Below are 21062 nucleotides of genomic sequence, written 5' to 3'. Positions count from 1 at the left end.
GCGCGTGGCGAACCGGTCCACCATCCCGCGGAGGGCGCCGCGTCGGGGCAGGGCAGCTCGAGGCAGCACCGCGGAGGCCATGTGCGGGCCTACTGCTCGGCGAACCACTCCTGCAGCCGCAGTGGGCTCTTCCTCTTCTCGGCGTCCTCGTCGCCGCCGGCCGCCGTAGACACGCTGGCTGATACAGCAGGTTGTTAGAACTAATTAACCATAAATAGGATTTTAGTTTAGTCTAATCATGATCACTAATCAATCTTAACACGGAATTAATTAGATAAACTGACCAGAACCTTTCGATCCCATTATTGCCTCCGTAGACGTAGCAGGGTTGATGTAGAGGTAGATCGAGGGACACCGTGCTTCCAAACCTTCCAGCACTTTAGAGATCGGTTAGGTTAGGGATACGCTAACCTTGACGGCTAATCTCGTAAGTAATCATGCTTAGGGAAAACCAGGGGTCTTCCCTTGGTTATATAGTGTTGTAGGCTTGGGGCCGTGCCCTTAAATGTGTTTGTCTCCCGATCAAAAACAACTAACAGAGATTAGGATTGGATTAGAATTGGGTCTTTCGGCCCAATTAGATCTTGACCGAGGTCAATAATTCCATTACAGCTCGCTGACTTTGGCCCTGTTGTCGTCGGTGAGGTCGCCGGAGCAGTTGTCGTGGTCCGTGGCTTCCTTCCCCGTCGGTTGCTATTTGTTTGCCTGCGTGTTGTTTGCTTCAATTCCAGCTCCAGATCATATCATAAAATGAACTGTTAAGGGTCTTAATATTAGCCTAAAACTATGCTTTTCATTCGCTGTCAGATTATAGAAAGCGCAAATTTCAAATCCTGTCATGAGAGCTCGCAAACATGTAAACCTCACAACCTGTTGGGGCCTCAGAGGCGGACCGCCGGCAGGCGCAGCCGTGCGGAGGTGGGGCTTCGGGGGAGCGCATGGAGAAATCCATGCTTGGTTTCACGCTGATTGGCAATGGTAATATTTATTGTGCCGGTTTGGTGTTGATATTGGTGACACCTCATGGCGCCACTTCCTTCTTGAAGGCGATATTGACTTCTCCTCGTACCTATCAAGGCGGTAATTGACGAGCAGTGACCATCCGAACAACAAGTTTCTAACCAAACGAATGATGTGATGCATTGATGTTGCGTGAAAACTTTACAAGGATGAAGTGGAACGACGAAGAAGAATATTGAAGCTTAGTCTTCCAGATTTTCTTTGTTTTATAGCTTTATTTCTTGTTTTGTGTGAAATTTCTCATTTGAGGTTTAGAGTCTAAAACTCTTGTAACATTTGGCTATAGATATTCACTTGTGACTGTTCAAAGGCTGGGATTTTCCTATACGTAAACCTCGTAACCGTAAATCACAGGAGCACATGACAACAAATGCCTCTCCCGGCAAACATGTATTATTATTCAGCCATCATTGCTGTAGTTATCGCAACCAGTTCACTTGGTTAGCGTTTATGCTTGCTTACATAGGAAGTGACAGACGTGTCCTGTTCAGACAGTACACCAGGAAAAAAAACATAAAACAGCAATAGAACTGTAGATAAACGAGGGATTTTACTTAGGTTGTCTACAGGACACTCTTAAAACGTTATTTTGTGCGCTGCACACTCCATTGTAAGCAAAATGACCTTATTCATATGCAATTGGACAGGAAACTTTCAGAGGCTTGCACAAAAACTCAGCTCTCCTTAAGGAGCCACTAAAGAATCTTCATATGAAGCAAAGAGGTGAGAAATACTAGGGAAGGAGGGGAAAATGAGAAACTATTCAAGAAACTGCTTCCATCCATGGTTGGTAAAGATCTATCCTAGAGGGTATTAGAAGGTTTTATTGTATATGCTGTATGTTGTAATGGCTGTCATGGTTTTGGTACTATGTGAAGCTTGATACGTTTTGAAGGTCAAAATGAAGCGCATCTTGCCTTCCAGCACACCATTCGTCATGCATGTTGATCTGGTACATATTTCTTCTCCAGTTACACCTTGTACCATCAATGCCCCTAATGAGCAAACTTGGGAATGTTACATATTTCTTTCCCATATGATGCCTAGTGACACTAATAAAAAGATTGAAATATTTGAGCTGTACTCACAAATAAATTACAAAGGTAATAACTTTTTATACATTGTGCCTGTCGCCCATTGCAATTTGCAAAATTACTTCTGCTTCTAACTTTTTCGTTGCTAGAAGAATTGGTTATTCCTTTGAAATCTTGACCCTACCCTGTTCTTGTGAACTCTAGAAATTAGGAAATCTGTTATAAGCATTCATGAACTGTATGTGTATACCTTTTTCATTGCCATGATCATGATGGAAAATAAGGATACATACTAAACTCAAACAATGGACATCTTCATTCAAGTAATAACATAATATAAAAAAAAAGACTCGACCATGTGGGGAACATTTTCCCCTGGGTTTGCCTCAAGAGATGGCCAGATGGGAGTACGGAACCCTTTAGGGAGGTAGTCACAAGCTACGGGGACCTGAGTTTGAGCTTAGGTGGGCAAAGCTTTCAACTTGGGGGCTCTACCAACTGAGCTATCAATTTTTTTTCTCTGTACTTATGCAAAATAATTGGCTGGGAGGAAGGAAAGGGATCGCACGGTCGTTGCTGCCTCTGTACAATGGGTCTTACAGAAGCTCCAATCGTCCAAGAACAGACAGATCCACCAAGTACACACAAACAAGAGCGTGTTCATACTTAACCTGTTGGCTGGCGTGATTTTATCAGTGGTCCCAGCCAACGGATAACAGATTCATTTAACTCCACATGGCAATGCGAAAATGAGCATCCTGGAGGCACCCTGTAAGCTTCTGTTGTAAATATGTAATCCAAACAGAGTAATTATGCTCAGAGGTACTCATACAGCTCAATTGCATTCTTTATAGTAACATTAGACTCAAGAGTAAAGTGATGCTGATGTACGAAATATGGCCTTTCTTTTATTCTTTGAACTGCCTCCAACAAGAAATACAGTGAATTACATTTAGTCAATCCTCACAGCTCAAAGCAGATGACCCGTAGCCACTTCAACGCTATTACAACAACAGCAGCAAAAAGATATTACAGACCAGGGCCAAACACACGTTCCATATCAACAACCAGAGTGTCATTCTCTACCGTATCTGTGAGCTGGATTTATGATCTGCGATGTTCCCTAGTCACCAATCCACTCAGCTCTGCTGCCTCTTCCGAGCTATTTCCCGAGCCCTCTCGCGAAGTTCTTCAGGCGGCGGTGGGCGTGGACCTTCCGGTGGATAAACCACATATGGACGCTGCAAAGAGTGCATAAAGATAGTTCAGTGTTCATGTTAAGCAACATAGATGCAGTGTATATCAACACACACAGCTAATGTATTTGTCTTTGGAAAGTTTGTGATCAATGAATGAACCAACTGTAGAAAATGTTCATTTCAGAACAAAAAAGAAACCTGAACATCAACTGAGGTACATAAGAGGACCAGACATGTTCCCTAGGAGTTGAGCAAGTCAGCAAACTGCCATTTGCACACAAGAACACTAAGGGTGTGTTTGGATGGGTGGCTAAGGTCCAACCAGACTTAGCTAATGCAGGATGAGCCCGTTTGGTTGCCCGCATAGACCAGTTAGCCAGGTTTAGCTTATGCAAAAGAGGCCTCCAAGCCTGGCTCCAATAGTACGCAGAAATCAGTCGTTCTAACTAAGCCAGGCTTGTGGAAGCCGAGTTATCGCATCCACTCACCTCCCTTGCTACTTGCGTTTGCGCCACCACCAAGCTCGCAAGCTTGTCCATCGACGCCGGGGCTAGCTCTGGCTGTCGGAGACGGCGACTAGGCTAGCTGCGGCCACGGGCGAGGAGCGCGGGGCTCGCTGTGGCCGTCGGAAGACGGCGACTGAGCTGGCCGCAGCCCACGGCCACAGGCGAAGCGCGCGGGGCTAGCTGTGGCCGTCGGAAGATGGCGACTGAGCCGCGGCCACTGGTGAGGCGGCCGGAGCTAGCGCTTGTCGGAGATGGCGCTTGAGGCTCTGCCCACGGCCACCAGCGAGGTGCACGGGGCGGCCGCAGACGACGCGCGGCCACCGCCTCGTAGTCTAGTATCCAGTATTCCATCTTCGATTGCAAGCGATTTTCTTCCCTCTTTCTTGCTTATTGACTTCGATCTCATACTCATATGCAAGGATTCATCTAGATCTTGCTTTCTCGTTCCTCTCTCTGCTTGTTTGTTTTCCTGTGAATGACTGATCCAATAGAGCACACAACTCTTTGTTAGAATGTGTGCCCGATCATGATAACAATTGGTTTCACTTTTGGTGTGAATTGATTTGTGTTATATATTTTGCTTCTCCTTAATTTTGTATCACGTTAAACGTTCGCCTGATTTCCGCTCGTAATAAGAGAGTACAAGATGCAGCAGCTCATCGTTAAACTTACCGCAATAAGAAGAAGGTGCTTTTACCCACGGCAAACCAGGCAACCAAACAAGACAATTTCAGTACAAGCTTAGATAAGCCAGATAACCAAACATGAGCTCATTGCATTGTTGAATCCAGGCTTGAGCTGTCCAGGCTTAAGATTGTAGCCAGGCCAACCATAGCCCGACAACCAAACACACCCTAACACTTTTATTAGGATTACACAACAACAACAACAACAACAACAACAACATAGCCTTTTTTCCCAAGCAAGTTGGGGTAGGCTAGAGATGAAACCCGAAAGAAAAAAGTTCAAGGTTCAGGCACATTGATAGCTAGTCTCCAAGCACTCCTATCCAAAGCTATCTCTTTAGAGATATTCCAATCCTTAAGGTCTCTCTTAATCAACTCATCCCACGTCAGTTTAGGTCTACCTCTACCCCTCTTTACATTATCGACCCGCTCAAGAACCCCATTACGCACCGGCGCCTCAGGAGGCCTTCGTTGGACATGTCCAAACCATCTCAGCCGATGCTGAGTAAGTTTCTCCTCAATTGGTGCCACCCCGACCCTATCCCGAATAACTTCGTTCCGGACTCTATCCCTCCTTGTGTGCCCGCAAAACCAGCGCAACATCCGCATCTCTGCTACACTCAGTTGCTGCACATGTCGCCTTTTTGTAGGCCAACATTCAGCACCGTATAACATCGCCGGACGAATTGCTGTCCTATAGAATTTGCCTTTTAGCTTTTGTGGCACTCTCTTGTCACAAAGGATGCCAGAAGCTTGCCGCCATTTCAACCAGCCAGCTGAAATTCTATGCCTAACATCTTCATCAATGTCGCCATCCTTTTGTAGCACCGATCCTAAATACCGAAAAGTATCCTTCTGGACCACCAGAAGAAAAATATGTATGGAGAAACAGAGGAACACGGTGTTGTTTCACAAAGAAAAGAAAGTCACCCTGACTCAAAGAGGGCTCAAACCTTGGTGGTGATTTGGTGAATGAGTGCATGTGCATCCAAACCTCCCCACCAAAGAGAAGCTGCTGCAATGATACAAGCAGGCATTCGGCTGGACTACAACTTGTTGCTTGTTCTGTATAATTTGCTGGAAGAGTTCTCGTGGCGCGTTTGGCTAAGTATGCTGCAAGCCAGCTGCCTAGTGCTGTAACAAAACCTATAAATTTCTCTTCTTAATGCAACGATAGGCACTTATACTGCACATACAGGGGGGGAATTCTTCTTAAAGCAAAGACGAGCACTCCTACTGTGCATACTAGAAATTTAGAATAACAAGATTGTTGCATCCGGGATCGAATTGAATGTATAGCAAGATTGGGGCAGCGTGCATCCCACTGTCAATCAACGCGAGCAGCACCATCAGGTCGTGGTTCAGAATCATTTCAAAATGGTTCCGAAATTCAGCATCCAGATCATAAACCCTAACGCTAGCAGCCCCAAATGTCCAAGTCCTTAAGACCAATCACACAAGCAGCAGCAGTACCTACCAATCCGACCAGCTAATTGGCCAGATGCCTCCTCGCGAGGAGAGCGACAATTCAGGGAGACAAGAGAGCGAGAAGGAACGTACGAGGCCCATGAGCTTCTTGAGGGTCTTGGAGTCGGTGGCGACGAGGTAGGTGAGCGCGACGGGCACGGAGACGTAGACGCCGAACTTGGCGATCTCCAGGACCCCCTTGGACGTCCCCAGCGACGACATGCTCAGCCAACCATGGGAGGAACCGAGGGAGGGAGGGACTGGGGCGGCGGCGCGGCGCCAGGTGAGCGCCGGAGCGGCCGAGCGGAGCGGAACTCGGTCTGGGGTGGCGCCGTCGCCCGTCGCCGTGGCGGCCGAGTGGGGGGGCTTAGGGTTTGCTGGAGAAGCTGACGCCGAAGGAGACGTTCGTTGGAGGGCCCTCCCTGTCCCTGGACCACTACGATCACTGCAGTACAGTCTGAACACCGGCCTTGCTGGACATTCGTTTTTTTGGGAGATCTGTCATCAAGCAGGCGGACTGGGGATCTGGCATTGGATCTCAGCCACTGATCTGCAACTGGAGGGCGGAGATCCATTCTCTTTTCACCTTCTATTTTGTTTTCCCAAGTTTATGAGTGTTTGGAGCAGGATCTATGTTATCAAGTCATCATTCTTTTAAAAGTGCAAGGACATTTATCCAAAAATTTGTTTTCCAAATCTTGAAAAAAAATACTAACCTCGCTTCAAGTGCGGTACAAATGTCTGTCTGTCCGTGGATCTCAAACAGCTGATAACGTTCAGCACATATGCAGATATGTCTGGAGCAGCCACAAATTATAAAGGGAAAAAATCTACTTAACCCCCTGAACTATCAGTGGTAATCTACTCCACCCCTAATTTTAAAACCGTCTACTTTACTCCCCAAACTATTCAAAACCAGTCAAATAATCCCCTCAGGCGGTTTCGGACGACGATTTTGCTACAGTAACATGATTTTATCTTTATCTTTTTTATTTATTTTCACTAATTTTTTAAAAAATCATAGTAAATCACAGAAAAATCATAAAATGAAAAATCTAATTTTGTTGGACTCCACATGAGTAGATCTACACAATGAGCATATAATATGGTATAGTTTTGTACAAAATTTTTTATGTAGCTTTAGATCTATACTTTTCTGTAATTAATTGGACTAATTCATATGTGCAGCTTCTATGGTCTAATTGGGGTAAAATTTTTATGGTAGAAAAATTATTATATGCTTGAACTGTAGTAAAAATTTCATAATCATTGGATCAATTATAAATTAGTTATAGATTTAATAGATTTGGAGCATAAATTTAACGAGAATAAAACTAAATAAATCTATAACTAGATTATACATGGTCCAATGAGTATGAATTTTTTATTACAGTTCAAGCATACAATAATTTTCTTATCATGAAAATTTCACCCCAATTGGACCATAGAAGCTGCACATATGAATTATTCCAATTAATTATAGAAAAATATATATCTAAAGCTACATCAAAAATTTTGTACAAAATTATATCATATTATATGCTCACTGTGTAGATCTACTCATGTAGAGTCCAACAAAATTAGATTTTTCATTTTATGATTTTTCTGTGATTTATTATGATTTTTCAAAGATTTAGTGGAAATAAATAAAAAAGATAAAGATAAAATCGTGTTACTGTAGCAAAACCGCCGTCCGAAACCGCCTAAAGGGGTTATTTGACTGGTTTTGAATAGTTTGGGGGTAAAGTAGACTGTTTTAAAGTTGGGGGGTAAAGTAGACTACCACTGATAATTCAGGGGTTAAGTAGATTTTTTCTAATTATAAAGGGAATTTTCTCTTCATTTACGTGTTCTGTATGGCAGAATATTACTACAGCAAAAGGATCTCAGAGCTTGAGCTTTGATCGACACGACTCTTCAGTTACGGGGCATGATTGAAGCGCAGTGTACCAGTAAAAAGCTTCAGCACAACTCCAAGACCACTATCAGGGAAGTACTGTATTGTAGCTAGGGGTGGCAAAGAGCCCAATATTTTGAACTAGAAAATCTAAGGGCTGGGCTCTAATCTTATACAATTTTGAGCTAAAAAATTTAAGGGTCTTGTGGGGCTGTGAAGAGTCTACTAGGATCATGGCCTGTTACCACCCTTAATTGTAGCTGGAAACATGATTCTTCTATCAGCAGGAGCGTGAGATTCAGTTAAACTAACACAATGCGATGGATAAGCCCACAGCGAGACTCAAGCTTCCACATTAAAAAGTGACCCCAAGGTCAGACTAAAGCCTAAGTAGTAACATACAACAGGCACAAAGCCGCAAATTATTGCCACAGTTCTCTGGTGTTGCCTAGCATCTAGTACACGAGAAAAGCGAACAATTTCAGTGCATATGGAACTGTCCTCCAAGTTCAAGGTGCCGAAAGTACGTGTTCCATTTCCATCGCATCTGATCATCTCATAGAGGATCACGTGACACGGAGATGAATGGCTCTTTCTCAGGGTACGTTCATCACCTGGATGGGCTGCAGCATGTCGGAGGGAGAGAGCGATCACCAGGTCCCCTGACTGGATCATGCCCCTGGCCTTGAGCAGGAAGAAGGTGCGGTTCAGGTTGCTCTCCATGTCGTCGGAGAAGCTGAGGCGGAAGGGGATGAGTCCCCACTGAAGGTTCAGCCGTCTCCTGACGGACGTTGAGGTTGTGAAGGCGAAAACAGGACAATCAGGACGGCAACGTGAGAGCAGGGAGGCCATGTGGCCAGTCTTCGTGAAAACAAAAACGGCGTCTGCTCCCAAGCCGTTAGCTACAGATGAAATCAGTTTTGTTTAGACATATCTCCTAAGCAGTGGAATCAGAATGTTCTGCCAGCAACCAAGATAATGGACAACAATAGGATAATGACAACATAATTTTCATAGGCACTGAGTACGTAGTGGCAGTACTTACCCACTGCTGAAATGCAGATTTCTTCTGATATCTTGTCAGAGAAGGAAGATGAAACTCCTTGAAGTTCCAGTGCCTCATGGCGCTTCTCCTCCCGCCACCACTTCTCAATCCTGAGGCTAACACTCCTAAGAACACTAAGAGCCTTCTCTGGATATCTCCCCATTGCTGACTCACCAGAAAGCATTAGAGCATCTGCGCGCTGGCGGACAGCTTCAGAAACATCGGCAACTTCAGCCCTTGTGGGTGTAGGATACTCGATCATCGATTCGAGGAGCTGAGAAGCAACAATGACTGGCTTGTTGAGCTGCCTGCACAGTTGAACTTCCTTTTGCTGTATTGAGGGGACCTGCTCCAAGGGAACCTGTGCCCCCATATCTCCTCTGGCTACCATGGCACCATCTGATGCTCGGATGATCTCCTCCAGGTTCTTTAAAGAGTCAATGCTCTCGATTTTCGCAAGGACTGATATATCACTGATCATATACAATAAAGCATTAGACAGAGGAACCCATAAAGTTCAAAAAATGAAGGAAACATTTCAGAAACGCAATACTAGCCCATCTAGTAAGAAAAACTTATGCAATCCTTTTTGCTTTAGATGTTTGCAAGGCCCAATTAATTAAAGTGTAAAAGATATCATAGCAAGTTTGATTTTGTTGGCAGTATGGGACTATCAATTTTAAGCTAGATAACTGTGTTTGTCACTAACACAATTTTAATCATAAAACGTGAGATGGATGTACAATAGCTAACTGACCGTAGCACAGCAAACAAAAACAGAGAGATATATACACAGACAATTTCTAATGCATGCAGAAGAATTGTAGTTGCTGCGATAACACCAAGTGTTTTTTTTTTTGCACAGAGATCACACCAAGTTATGGTTTAGGTTAGCCAACAGTTCTTGTTATTCTTCTGTGAATCACATTGTGGCACATCATTATTTGAAAAAGGAGGTACACCGAAAAGGGGATAGCTTGCCAATTCACTGTTTTCTCTAGTAACTACATAGAAACTAATTCATTCCAGGCTGAATTCTTTTTAGGGGTTAGAGTACAAATAAAAACCCTAACAATCTGGGACTGACCAGAAACCGACAAGAAACAGTGGCTAAGCATCCACAACAGTTCTAGGTACAACCGTTATCAGTTTAATAATGTCAACTATGGCTTCCCCAACAAAGCATAAACTTGAATAACGGGATACAATTGCACTCCTGGTACCTGCCACGACTCCTTGCAGCTATGTAGCTTTTCAAATGTTTAATTACTTCTGCAGACTTGACAAATGAAATAGCTATGAAATCTACACCTTCGGCAATTCCGAAGTCTATGTCAAGCCAAAAGTGCAAGCGAAAATGAGCATCCTGGTGTACTTGCATGATTGCTTGACCAAAAGTGCAAGAAGCCAATCCTCTCCCCAAAGATATAAGAGAGAAACTAACATCCAATCTCCTTTTAAACGGAACAGGCCCTTAGCAGAATAGCGATTCGCATCATTCACGCTCCTCACTTCTCACTACAACTCCTAATTCCTACGCACATCCAGATGCTAAGCAGTATCCTCTTCAGCTACGCTAAACCTCCAACCAAGCATGTCAGCTTGACTGAACAATGGATCAAATAATGAATATAACCCTGTGCTGACTCACCTGTTCATCCATCACATAAGCTGAAACAGAATCAATACACATATAGCTCTCGGGGGCAAACAAAATGGCCGGTAAATTTGCTTATGACGAGACTTGTCTTATTCAATCACTGAGTTATGCCCAACAAGCGTGTTAACCAAACTAACTGCGGTGTTATACAGCACCACCTCAACAAGGAAACAAAAGCGACTGTCCAGAATGGTGGCCAGGCCAGCCAGCCTTGCCTTTGCTCATGCATTCCAAGAAAAATGCAAACCGGTTCCTTTGCTCTCGTTTCTAACCCGGTCCGACATGTATCAACATTTGTTTTCGCTAAATTGCTACTGGAAACAAAGTGGAAACTGATTAGCTAATAACTTTGGAGACAACTCCAGCACCAACAGTTCTCCCTCCTTCCCTCAGCGCAAATCTTTGCCCTGCGTCACATAAAAAACAGACATCATGTTCGCTCTTATGTTTTCATGCAAAATCTCAGCTATATCCAGGATAAATTAAGTGAAGTGCTAACATAGTTCCTACCTTGTTCAAGGGGAACAGGCGATATCAACTCAAAATTTGCAGTCACATTGTCACCAGGCAAAACCATCTTCATGTCACCAAGCAACTCGATTTTTCCAGTGACATCAGCAGTCCTGAAGTAGAACTGTGGACTGTAATTCGACATGAAAGCTGTGTGCCGACCACCTTCATCCTTTGTCAGGACGTATATTTCTGCCTCAAACTTTGTGTATGTCTTAAGAGTACCAGGCTTGCACACCACCTGAAATAGTAGACAATGATAGGAGAAGATCAACAAAGGAGGTACAAGAATTTTACTATTGGAGAACCACAAGTAGTGGAAATAAAATGCCATGGAAATATTATTTGGTGATCAGACAACCATGCACGGGAGTTTCCCAACTCCATTACTTCACTAGTCTAACTAAGTCAGGAATTCTTACCTGACCACGCTCAACATCACCACGCTTAAGACCACGAAGGAGAAGACCAACATTGTCACCAGCCTGAACACAAGAAGTTGCAAGTATAAGACACTGAATCAATGAAAAACTGACACAGCGTTCTTTCAGCATCATTACCTCTCCATGATCCAATATCTTCTTGAACATCTCAACACCAGTAACCGTAGTCTTCAAAGGTCCACTCTGTGACCAAGAATACATCTCATCACATTGGATCAAAGCTGTGGGTACTAAATTTCAAAAGATTGCGCTCAGATTCTGCTGTGTTGCATCTAAAGCCGCATCAACTAGGTACATATAAGAACATTATGTTGTTATAAAAGCGGGTTGTATACTTAGTTGGCACACCATGTTTTGCACAAGAAGACACCAGATGTGTAATAAAAAGCAAGCCACGGGCAGGTCTTAACTTGTTCACCAGATTTTTCATACAGTTGGATAAATATCTAATCTTTGGGCTGTGTGGCATTATATTCAACACTGGATTTCGGGGAATAAAAAGGCAAGTTCAAACTCACCTGTGTCAAACCTAAAATCTCAACATCTTCACCAGTTTTAATTGTTCCCTGTTCAACACGCCCAGTCACAACAGTTCCACGACCCTGCAGATCAAACACGAACAAATTGATGTTATCTTAAATGGCAATGCACTTTCTCAGTCTTCATCGATTTATGAAGATGTTGAAACTAATGGTATTCAAATAACACCCTGCAGCACCATCAGTGATGGATGGAGCAAAATTTAAATAGACCATCTTTAATGCCAATTTTATTCATAAATACCAGTTCAAGATACCACAACATTGTAACTAACAGCTCAACATAGTTTAGTAAAAGGCTGTGTATTTAATAGCCAATTCTTGGCTCTAAATCATAAGAGAATATGACTAGATAAATGAAAAAGAAGCAATTTTCAAATATGCGGTAACACCAGAATGTAGTGTGTATTCCTAACACTGGACAATTGAGGCATTGTTCTCGGTACATATGGCAAATAATGCAAGTTGCATGGGACGTCAACTTGGTCTTCCATGGTAGTAATGACTGTGTGATATGAGAACATATACTACTCAAGTGTTATTTTTCATGATGCATCTAGTAATATCAAATTTATGTTGTGATTCTACGTACATTCTTTTTATATTGATGGTGCAAACTATAAATGTTTAACGAACACAATCCCAGAATCCATAGAACTCAATCATTCATACATCCAGAGATAAAGTAATGTTTGCGTATGGATGTTCAAAAGTTCAGCATATGTTGAATCTTTAGCTTGCGTCCTAAATACCATCCATCATTCAGGGTTATACGTGGCCAATTTAACAGTGAACGAAGCAACATCATAATTGCACATCTAGTTCATACGGCAGTAGTCGTAATAATTAATAAAATGTAATCACCTGGATAGAGAAAACATCTTCTATCGGCATCAAGAAAGGCTTATCAAGCTGCCTCACAGGATCAGGGATGTACTCATCAACTGCATCCATTAGTTTCATTATGGCATTCTTTCCGATCTCATCATTGGTTCCCTGCAATGCTGACAAGGCAGATCCACGGATGATCGGAATCTCATCACCTGGAAACTTATAGAAACTGAGGAGCTCTGCAGGAAAAGATAGGGAAAAACAATCTCAGAAATGTGGCAAAGAACCATAAGAAAAGGGGAAAAAAGTAGTGTAGATATATGGATAATAGCATACCACGAAGCTCCATCTCTACAAGTTCGAGCAACTCTGGATCATCGACAGCATCAACTTTGTTTAAGAAGCACACAAGTGAAGGTACACCAACCTAAAAACAGAGCATGAGTTAATATGATCAGAACTGCAAGGATAGCACAATGAAGCAATTTAAATGAGAAATTAAACAAGAATTGAAACCTGTCTAGCAAGAAGAATATGCTCCTTTGTTTGTGGCATCGGGCCATCAGGTGCTGACACGACAAGAATACCGCCATCCATTTGAGCAGCTCCAGTGATCATGTTCTAACATTTTCACAGAAAATTTCTTTGGGTCATAAACAAAAGAGAATGTTTGTGGGACAATTACTAACTAATGAAATAGCTCTAGATGCCTGATTTGCTCGGATATTCTCAATTTCACGTGCAAACAAATTTCATTCACAAAAATAAAAAAATTATTCCATTGAATAGATAAAACATAACTGGTATTTACCTTGACATAATCAGCGTGTCCTGGGCAATCCACATGAGCATAATGCCTTTTAGCCGTCTCATACTCCACATGAGCCTACACAAACAATACCAACAGATTACAACAACCAAAGATAAATGAAAAAAAAAGAAATGCATCGGCCCAAACAATTAGACATGCGCTAGGACCCAACCGTAGATATGGTGATTCCTCTCGCTTTCTCCTCCGGAGCCTTGTCGATCTCGTCAAAAGCGATGGCTTTGGCTTTCCCCGCCTCGGCTAGAACCTGTAGCGAGGAAACAAGCGCAGTCGAATCATCCTTATAGTTTTTACATGTAGCGAGCGAGCATTGAGCTGGCACTATGTCTAGCGCATCCAACCTTGGTAATGGCAGCAGTGAGAGTGGTTTTGCCGTGATCGACGTGCCCAATGGTACCGACGTTTACATGGGGCTTCCTGCCACAGATTCAACCGAATTGGGAAATGAATCGCACGAACCAGTGAGGAAAAGCGAATGCCGCGAATCACATGAATCTGAACCGAGAAACTAGCCGGCAAGAGCGGATCTGGGCTGAGGGGTACTCACGTCCGCGTGAAGGTGGCCATGGACCTCGCCCAGAGGGTCCCGGCCATCGGTTGCGGCTGGGTCGGCGCCGCCGCCGCGGCGGGCGCATCGGGGAGAGCGGCGGGCGCCGAGATCGTGGCGGCGCGGAGGATCGGGTAGGAGAAGAGACGGCGGGAGCCGGCGTTCCGGAGCACCGCGGCGGAAGCCATCGCGGCGGCGGCGGCGGCGGCGCGAGGAGCAGAGGAGTGGAGAGAAGGTGATGGGTTTAGGGCTTTAGAAGGGAGGAGGCGGCGTCTTGACATCCGTACGCTGCTGGGCTGCTGGATTTTCGGCCCGAAACTTGCGGCCCAAACTGCTATCCATCCATGGGCCGTTGGGCTTCCTATTCTTCTTCTTGGTGTTCACGTCTTCCTCCACGGCCACAAGAAAAAAAGGAGAAGAAATTACTGGTCGAATAATTAATTTGTCTCGGTCGTCCACCACACCCACCGGCTCCGTACCATCCGTCGCCGCCGGCGCGCGCTCTCACCAGACGCCAGCCACCGCGATGGCCGCCTCCGCCACGGCCGCGAGGCCTCTCGCCGGGGCCTCCGTCCCTCTCCCCCTCTCCGCTCGGCGGCAGCTCGCTAGGGTCGCCTTGCTCCCACGGGCTCCTGCTGCGATTCAACGCCTCAGCCTCGGCCGTCCCGCGCAGGCGCAGCCCTCTGCGCGCGGCCGGTCGGTGCGGTGCCTGGCGGCGCTGAGCCCGGAGATGCGGGCGACGCTGGACAAGGTGGTGGGGTCCAGCAAGGTGGTGCTCTTCATGAAGGGGACCAAGGACTTCCCGCAGTGCGGATTTTCCCACACCGTGGTGCAGATCCTGCGCTCGCTTGACGTGCCCTTCGAGACGCTCGACGTGCTCGCCAACGAGGCGCTCCGCCAGGGGCTCAAGGAGTACTCCAGCTGGCCCACCTTCCCGCAGCTCTACATCGACGGCGAGTTCTTCGGCGGATGCGACATCACCGTTGGTATATATGACTTCCTTTATAGATGCCCGCGCGTCAAAATTCCAGGCGTTTTTGCCCAACTCGTGATTCCATGACATTACAATCTGAGCGGTTTATCACTGAGATGCTAGATTTCACAACTGATCAGTGAAGCCTCCCATACAACTATTCCTAATTTTGAGCATACCATAGTTTGCTAATGCTGAAGGCATACTTTGGAGTAGTGTATGCTTGGTTCATGCGCGCACATTGTGTCCCAATCACCAATCAGTTTGAAAATCCTGGTTGCTGGCCTACAGGAATTCATCGGCACAAGTCCTTTTTCTTAATCGCAGTCATTGTACACAACAAAGGCATGTCTAAAACTCTGAATAGTAAATAAGTAGCTAGTGCTTGCTGTTTTGCATCAGCTTTATATGGAACCAATCTTTATTTCATTTTTGTGTTTATATTCCAATTTGTTTTGTATATAGGATCTGCCATCCCTGTTGTTTATTGTGGTTGAAAGAGGTTTGGTTGGTGTCAAAGCCTAGGCATGAACCAGTCATGTTCATGCCTCAGTGTGCCTAGGCACAAACGGTCATTATGATGACCACTCTATCAGAACACCAATTTTCTCATTTTTTTTAGCAAAGCAAAACATTTCCCATTTTGTAACTCCAATCCATGGCCATTCATAATAATTCCTTCCCAGCTGTATGAGTAAACTCAGAGGAACGGCTCAACTTTTTACTGATTCAGCGACTTTAGAGTCCTAGATACTCTATAGTCATGGTGTCCTGCAGGCTTGGATAGACTGATGTTATAGGTTTATTCCACTCCTGGATGTGATGGTTTTAGAAAGTACATTAATGAACAAGACTGAATGTTCAGGAAAAGAGAGGGGAGGACATCAATTCTAGGTATTGGCAGACCTCCACATAGTTAAACATAATCTCCATGAATTTTATCGAGTGCAGTAATGGTGAGTGGTGTGAAATTTGCAATACTGAGCTGGACCAGGAGGAAAATATGCAAAAGTGCACAAATCTTTGATGCCAAGGCAATAATTGCATTTAAGTAGAAAACACTGGATATACACCCTGCCCCTATACATACATTTACCTTAACTTTTCATTAGTTCAGCGAGCAACTGAATTACCTTAACTTTTCATCAGTTCGGCCCTTTTCAGATACTCGACCAATTGAATTTCATACGTGAGATATGTTCATTGTTTGTTTCCAAAACGATTCAATGGTGTTTGAGCCGAGCTTAATGCTAACATCTCAGTTTATTTTTGCAGAGGCATACAAGAGTGGAGAACTACAGGAAACTCTAGAGAAAGCAATGTGTTCTTAGAGACTATTGAATCAGGACCACACGAAATACAGTTAACCAAAATGTTGTAGTATTTGCTGTACAATTCAGGCATGTTAAAGAACTGGAGATGGTAAGCTGTAGACAATTCATTCCAAATGCTCAGTGCTCTTTGATTGGAATAAGATGAAGATTTTCTGCAATTTGTGATTTTCATAATGGCTCAAGTTTCCAATGTCATGTTACCGGATTGGTGCATCTTCAACTCCAAGCAGCATGTGCAAGCCATCGTATACTAGTTTGCTGTTCAGTGTTCACACTTTAACCTCCTCCGTAAAAGCGGTTAAGCGCCCCCCCCCCCCCCAACTATTTCGACCGCAACAAGTTTACAACTGAATTGCTGATCCTGTTCTGAGAGGAACGTGTTAAAACCGAGAGGACTTATTTTTCAAAACAAAAACCGAGAGGACTAGCATCGATATTAGAACACTGTTTCGATAGAAATAAAAACCTCTGCAAAGGGTCGTTCTTTTCTTCTCCAAATTCAATAAGAAGCTAGTTCTAGTTTTCAAGAGCAGATGTCTGATTGAGGTCTAGGAATTCAAACAATATTCAGCAAGATACACGAGTTAAGAAATTTGGAGGACAGTGAGTAGTATTCATCGTTCTCGGGGTGGCACCTCTCCTCAAAGGGAGCCTATGAAGCGGGGTGGCACCTCTCCTCAAAGGGAGCCTATGAAGGGAACCTAGAGCCACGAGCCAAATCTAAGCTTTCAACACGGCCTTGTGGATCATTGTCTCCTTGTGGATTTGATGGCAACTCTTCTCGACAAGGTCAAGAAGTTTCTCGAGGTTTGTGGCCCAGGAGTTGAGTACCCCATTGCTGTCTTGAGCTGTACCGAAGCTCACAACTCCCATTGGCCTGTCGATCTTTGCAACCAGAGATTTTGAATTCACCATGTCTGAAAGATGCTTCTCTGCCTCCTGAAAGAGTAATGCGTAGTACCAGTTAGACTACAGTTACCAAATGCCTCACAAAATAGGTGCTCCCTCAGTTCCAAATTGTAGATTGTTTTGGCAAATCTAGATACATATGTTTTGCTATACACCTAGATATACACTATGTCTAGATGCATAGCAAAACTATGTATCTAGATTTGCTCAAAGGATCTACAATTCGGAATGGAGGGAGTAACTGTCATGCATTGGAAGATTCACAAAAGACAAGATGCCACAGTTGGTAACACGAACAAAATACAATATCACACAAAGGTGAGTAAATACCAACCTGCAAACTTAGGCAAAGGAGATCTGCAAGCCTATTGAGGGTAATCCTTGAATAATACTTGGAGACAACCAAGATATTCTGAACAGAACAAGAATTCAGATTCAATAGACAAGTATGAAGCAAAACGATTAAATAAACATTGACCAAACTAAGCCATACATGTTCAATTATCCTCAGCTTCAAATCTGCTGCAGCTTTGTCACCCAAAGCTCCTCCAGGGAGATTTTTCTCATCCTCAAATTCAGCTTTGAAGAAATCCCATAAACTTGTCCACTGGATTACCTCCATGGTAACCAGCTGCTTCAGCAATAATCTACAATTTTATTCATTTCGACAGGAAAGGGTAAATGGTTATTAAGATATAAGCCCGCCAGGAGTTACGATATCTCAATTTTGAAAACATACAGCTGCACCTGAAATTTGGGATCTCAGAAAGGTTTTTATCCTCTAGAGTAGCATTGAGAAGGCTCGATTGCATAGGATCATGAGGTGCCAACACTAGGTACCAACATATCTTCCTAAGAATCTGCGAAGAAATTCAGTTAGCCAGATAATAAAGGGGGAATGTGTGTGTGCAGACAGAAAGAGAGAGTACCGGTATCCACTTTGCTGGATCCTCTTTTATAGCTGGAATATCATAGATTGCCTTGTAGCAACGGCAGATCTCCAAATAATCATTGTTGTGAGAGTAATATCTGGGAAGAGACAATGAAGAATTATGATAGGCTCCATACGAAGCATAACTGTGAACCATAAAATTAAACAGAACAAAGAAACTGGGCAGCTAATTGTGGGAGAAAAGGAAATGAAAGAGCTAACAATAGCAATTCCCACAGGTGACAGAGCTAACAATAGCAATTGCCAATTGAATAACAGGCCAGTGGTGCATAAATATAATTGAGCAGAAGCATCACATACCGAATCATCAGTTCGTAGTAGATGCGTTTCAATTCTAGGAGGGAAGGTATTTCTGCAGGAGCATCCTGAACAATACTGTCACCTTTCGGTTTCTTTTTTTCCTTAGATGGATCTGCATCAAATACTCTAGTACTGATTTTCCTGGATAAAATTTGTGCTCGGACATAATCTTGACGATCCAGACACAGCCGGACCTGTGACAGCAATAGCAGTAAGTTTAACATGAACCAGCATTTGGTGACAATCCAAAGTACTATCATCATGGATTGGCATAATACCTGCTCGAGAATGAAAGCAATTTTTTCTGTCTTTGCCATAGAGCCAAATGTTTCAACCTGATAAACAGATTGTTAGCCACATATGGTGAGAACTGAGAAACAATCTAAAGAGTGACAGAAACATCGCCACAGAAGACACAAGTACGTTTCCTCAAATTTAGTGCAGTGCAAACTTACAGCAACTTCTTGCATCAAATCAGCAGCCTCATCAATCTTCCCCTGCTCCTCTTTGATTTTCGCAAGTCTTTTGATAAGTCTTGCTCGCTCTATCTCGACATATATCTACAATACATTCACAACTGTGAGATTACACACACAAAGACAATGAATCATAAAGAAATAAAAAATTATCAAGATGGAAAGTTCTCACCTTGCCAGCAGAGACACTGCTCAATGTTTTGATTAGCTCAATGCGTGTGTCCATGTCTGGCGTCAAATCAATGTACTCCATTGCTTTCTGAACCATGGCGGTAATGGCCTGCGAGAAATAACAGAGACGGTTAGATAATAAGTGTATACTAAAAAAAAAAGTAGCAATTGGAATACATAGCTTGCCCTGCTTTACATACATTTATCAATTCATAACTAATAACTAAACAAATAAACAATGCTGGCATATGAATCCGAAAAAACAAGATAGTAGAGTGAAGCAAGTTGTACTGCTTTGGTGCGGTATATGCCATAAGCAGACTTTTATTCTTTTTTAGTCAACCAAAGGAAATAAAGAACTACATACTGTAATGATCTAAATAAAGCATTCTGATCATGGGCAAAACATTGTTCAGAGGTGATTGCACATAAGACTGGGAATCTACAATTATATGTCCAAGTAACTAAAGAACCCACTGAATTTGGACACAAAGAAGGATTAAAGAAAACTACTTGCAGATAAAAATAGCATTGTGGTTGTTCAACAATGGATGACCAATACAGATACTCCGTTAAGTGCAATTCTTCATTGGTCCTAGGAAAATAATTATACCATAACAAACAACAAAATAAAAACAGTTCAATAGAATTGCATCAGCATAATCTAAACACCACTATGGAAATGGACGAGGGCTTTCAAGCTACAGAGTGCAACCCTAAGACATGAATTGAAAATATAATACTGCAATAAGCAAGGCGTGCGCATGCTTGACGTTTAAAAGAGTGGTGACAGGAATTGTGTACACATAGTTACAATGTTATAAAGTATGGTACAATGTGCTCCTATTGTTTGTAATCCTTACAGAGGCAGCAGATATATTATTAGATGAATAAACCAAACTCCTTTTAACCATAGATAGTTTAAGCAGGCGACTTTGATTCAGAAATATTTCTGACAGATAATTAGTTCAACATCGGATCAATAGACCTTGCAGAAGTAAACTAATTGCTAGGCCACATCTAAAAGGTCTAATAGATATGTTGTATGATACAATAGATAGAAGACGGGAGAGAAAGGAGGTGAATTGTCGCTAATAAACCCAACCTGCTTGAGCTGGCCTCTCCTCTTGGAGAGGAGAACGATCTGGTCATTGAGCGTCTTCCACGCACCGGCCTTGTAGCAAAGCTCGACGATGTCGATGACGGCCTTCCGCGTGGCAGCGACATCGCCGGCCAGTCTCATCTGCTTCTCGACATTCAGGAGTGACTCTATCGCCGCATCGAGGTTGGTACTGTCGCCCTCCTGCACCAATCCATCAACAGCACAGTTAGACTGCGAGATCGAAACCCTAGGGAAGGGGGCTGGCCCAGAGAGCAGGGCAGGAAAAGGACCGGAGCGTGGAGAGACGATATGGGGATGGAGAGCAAGGTGAGGGATGGGGCGCTCACCATGGTCGGAATCGCGGATGCGGCGGAGGACGGGGGCGGCGAGATCTGCTGTTTACTTGCGACAGGGGAAGAAGAGCCAGAATGTCCAACTACGCCGCCGGGTATAGAAACGGCGTTAGTTCTCCGTTAACAACAAGTGGACGGCGATTTGATGACGTTATACTGGCCAGGCAATTGTTGTTCCCAGTTGCAGCAGATTAAAATCAAATAGTCGTGCAGTTATTATGTGATTACACTAGTTTAAATATATTTATATTCTGCTTTGCGCTACTAGTTCTTTCTCAT

The 21062-nt window shown here is 43.7% G+C and overlaps 4 protein-coding genes, 1 long non-coding RNA gene and 1 pseudogene across 6 annotated transcripts; 2 read left to right on the top strand and 4 right to left on the bottom strand.

Moving 5' to 3' along the window:
- The first annotated feature begins 557 nt into the window (after nt 1-557).
- On the top strand, nt 558-2911 carry LOC120687463. Its single transcript, XR_005680750.1, has 2 exons — nt 558-978; nt 1047-2911. It is a non-coding gene; the product is annotated as an uncharacterized LOC120687463 (long non-coding RNA).
- On the bottom strand, nt 2902-6322 carry LOC120687455. 2 transcript variants are annotated; one of them, XM_039969455.1, is made up of 3 exons: nt 6203-6322; nt 6006-6168; nt 2902-3295 (listed from the first exon to the last, which is right to left on the bottom strand). In XM_039969455.1, the coding sequence occupies exons 2-3, from the start codon at nt 6132-6134 to the stop codon at nt 3194-3196; spliced, it is 231 nt and encodes a 76-aa protein (XP_039825389.1). In that variant the 5' UTR covers nt 6135-6168; nt 6203-6322; the 3' UTR covers nt 2902-3193. The 2 variants fall into 2 exon arrangements, with proteins under 2 accessions (XP_039825389.1, XP_039825388.1); XM_039969454.1 differs by having other exon boundaries at nt 6006-6171; nt 6206-6318.
- Nucleotides 6323-8390: 2068 nt separating this feature from the next.
- On the bottom strand, nt 8391-10250 carry LOC120687423 (annotated as a pseudogene).
- A 302-nt stretch (nt 10251-10552) lies between these two features.
- Nucleotides 10553-14442, bottom strand: LOC120687389 (elongation factor Tu, mitochondrial-like). The gene is made up of 12 exons (XM_039969368.1): nt 14214-14442; nt 14008-14083; nt 13821-13913; nt 13649-13723; nt 13354-13458; nt 13174-13264; nt 12871-13076; nt 11986-12069; nt 11585-11650; nt 11447-11509; nt 11025-11265; nt 10553-10921 (listed from the first exon to the last, which is right to left on the bottom strand). Exons 1-12 carry the CDS (start codon nt 14399-14401, stop codon nt 10851-10853), a joined length of 1359 nt encoding a protein of 452 aa, XP_039825302.1. The 5' UTR covers nt 14402-14442; the 3' UTR covers nt 10553-10850.
- Nucleotides 14443-14612: 170 nt separating this feature from the next.
- Nucleotides 14613-16688, top strand: LOC120687449 (monothiol glutaredoxin-S7, chloroplastic-like). The gene is made up of 2 exons (XM_039969447.1): nt 14613-15199; nt 16462-16688. The coding sequence occupies exons 1-2, from the start codon at nt 14740-14742 to the stop codon at nt 16515-16517; spliced, it is 516 nt and encodes a 171-aa protein (XP_039825381.1). The 5' UTR covers nt 14613-14739; the 3' UTR covers nt 16518-16688.
- Nucleotides 16689-16973: 285 nt separating this feature from the next.
- On the bottom strand, nt 16974-20930 carry LOC120687399 (26S proteasome non-ATPase regulatory subunit 12 homolog A-like). Its single transcript, XM_039969382.1, has 12 exons — nt 20778-20930; nt 20434-20631; nt 19330-19437; nt 19137-19241; nt 18960-19016; nt 18682-18875; nt 18359-18458; nt 18177-18289; nt 17923-18076; nt 17764-17841; nt 17192-17459; nt 16974-17155 (listed from the first exon to the last, which is right to left on the bottom strand). The coding sequence occupies exons 1-11, from the start codon at nt 20778-20780 to the stop codon at nt 17241-17243; spliced, it is 1329 nt and encodes a 442-aa protein (XP_039825316.1). The 5' UTR covers nt 20781-20930; the 3' UTR covers nt 16974-17155; nt 17192-17240.
- Nucleotides 20931-21062: the final 132 nt, after the last annotated feature.

This window comes from Panicum virgatum, chromosome 9N, assembly GCF_016808335.1.
Source record: "Panicum virgatum strain AP13 chromosome 9N, P.virgatum_v5, whole genome shotgun sequence".
NCBI lineage: Eukaryota > Viridiplantae > Streptophyta > Magnoliopsida > Poales > Poaceae > Panicum > Panicum virgatum.
The sequence above is the reverse complement of the archived record's forward strand: the minus strand, read 5'-3'. Positions and strand labels throughout refer to the sequence as shown.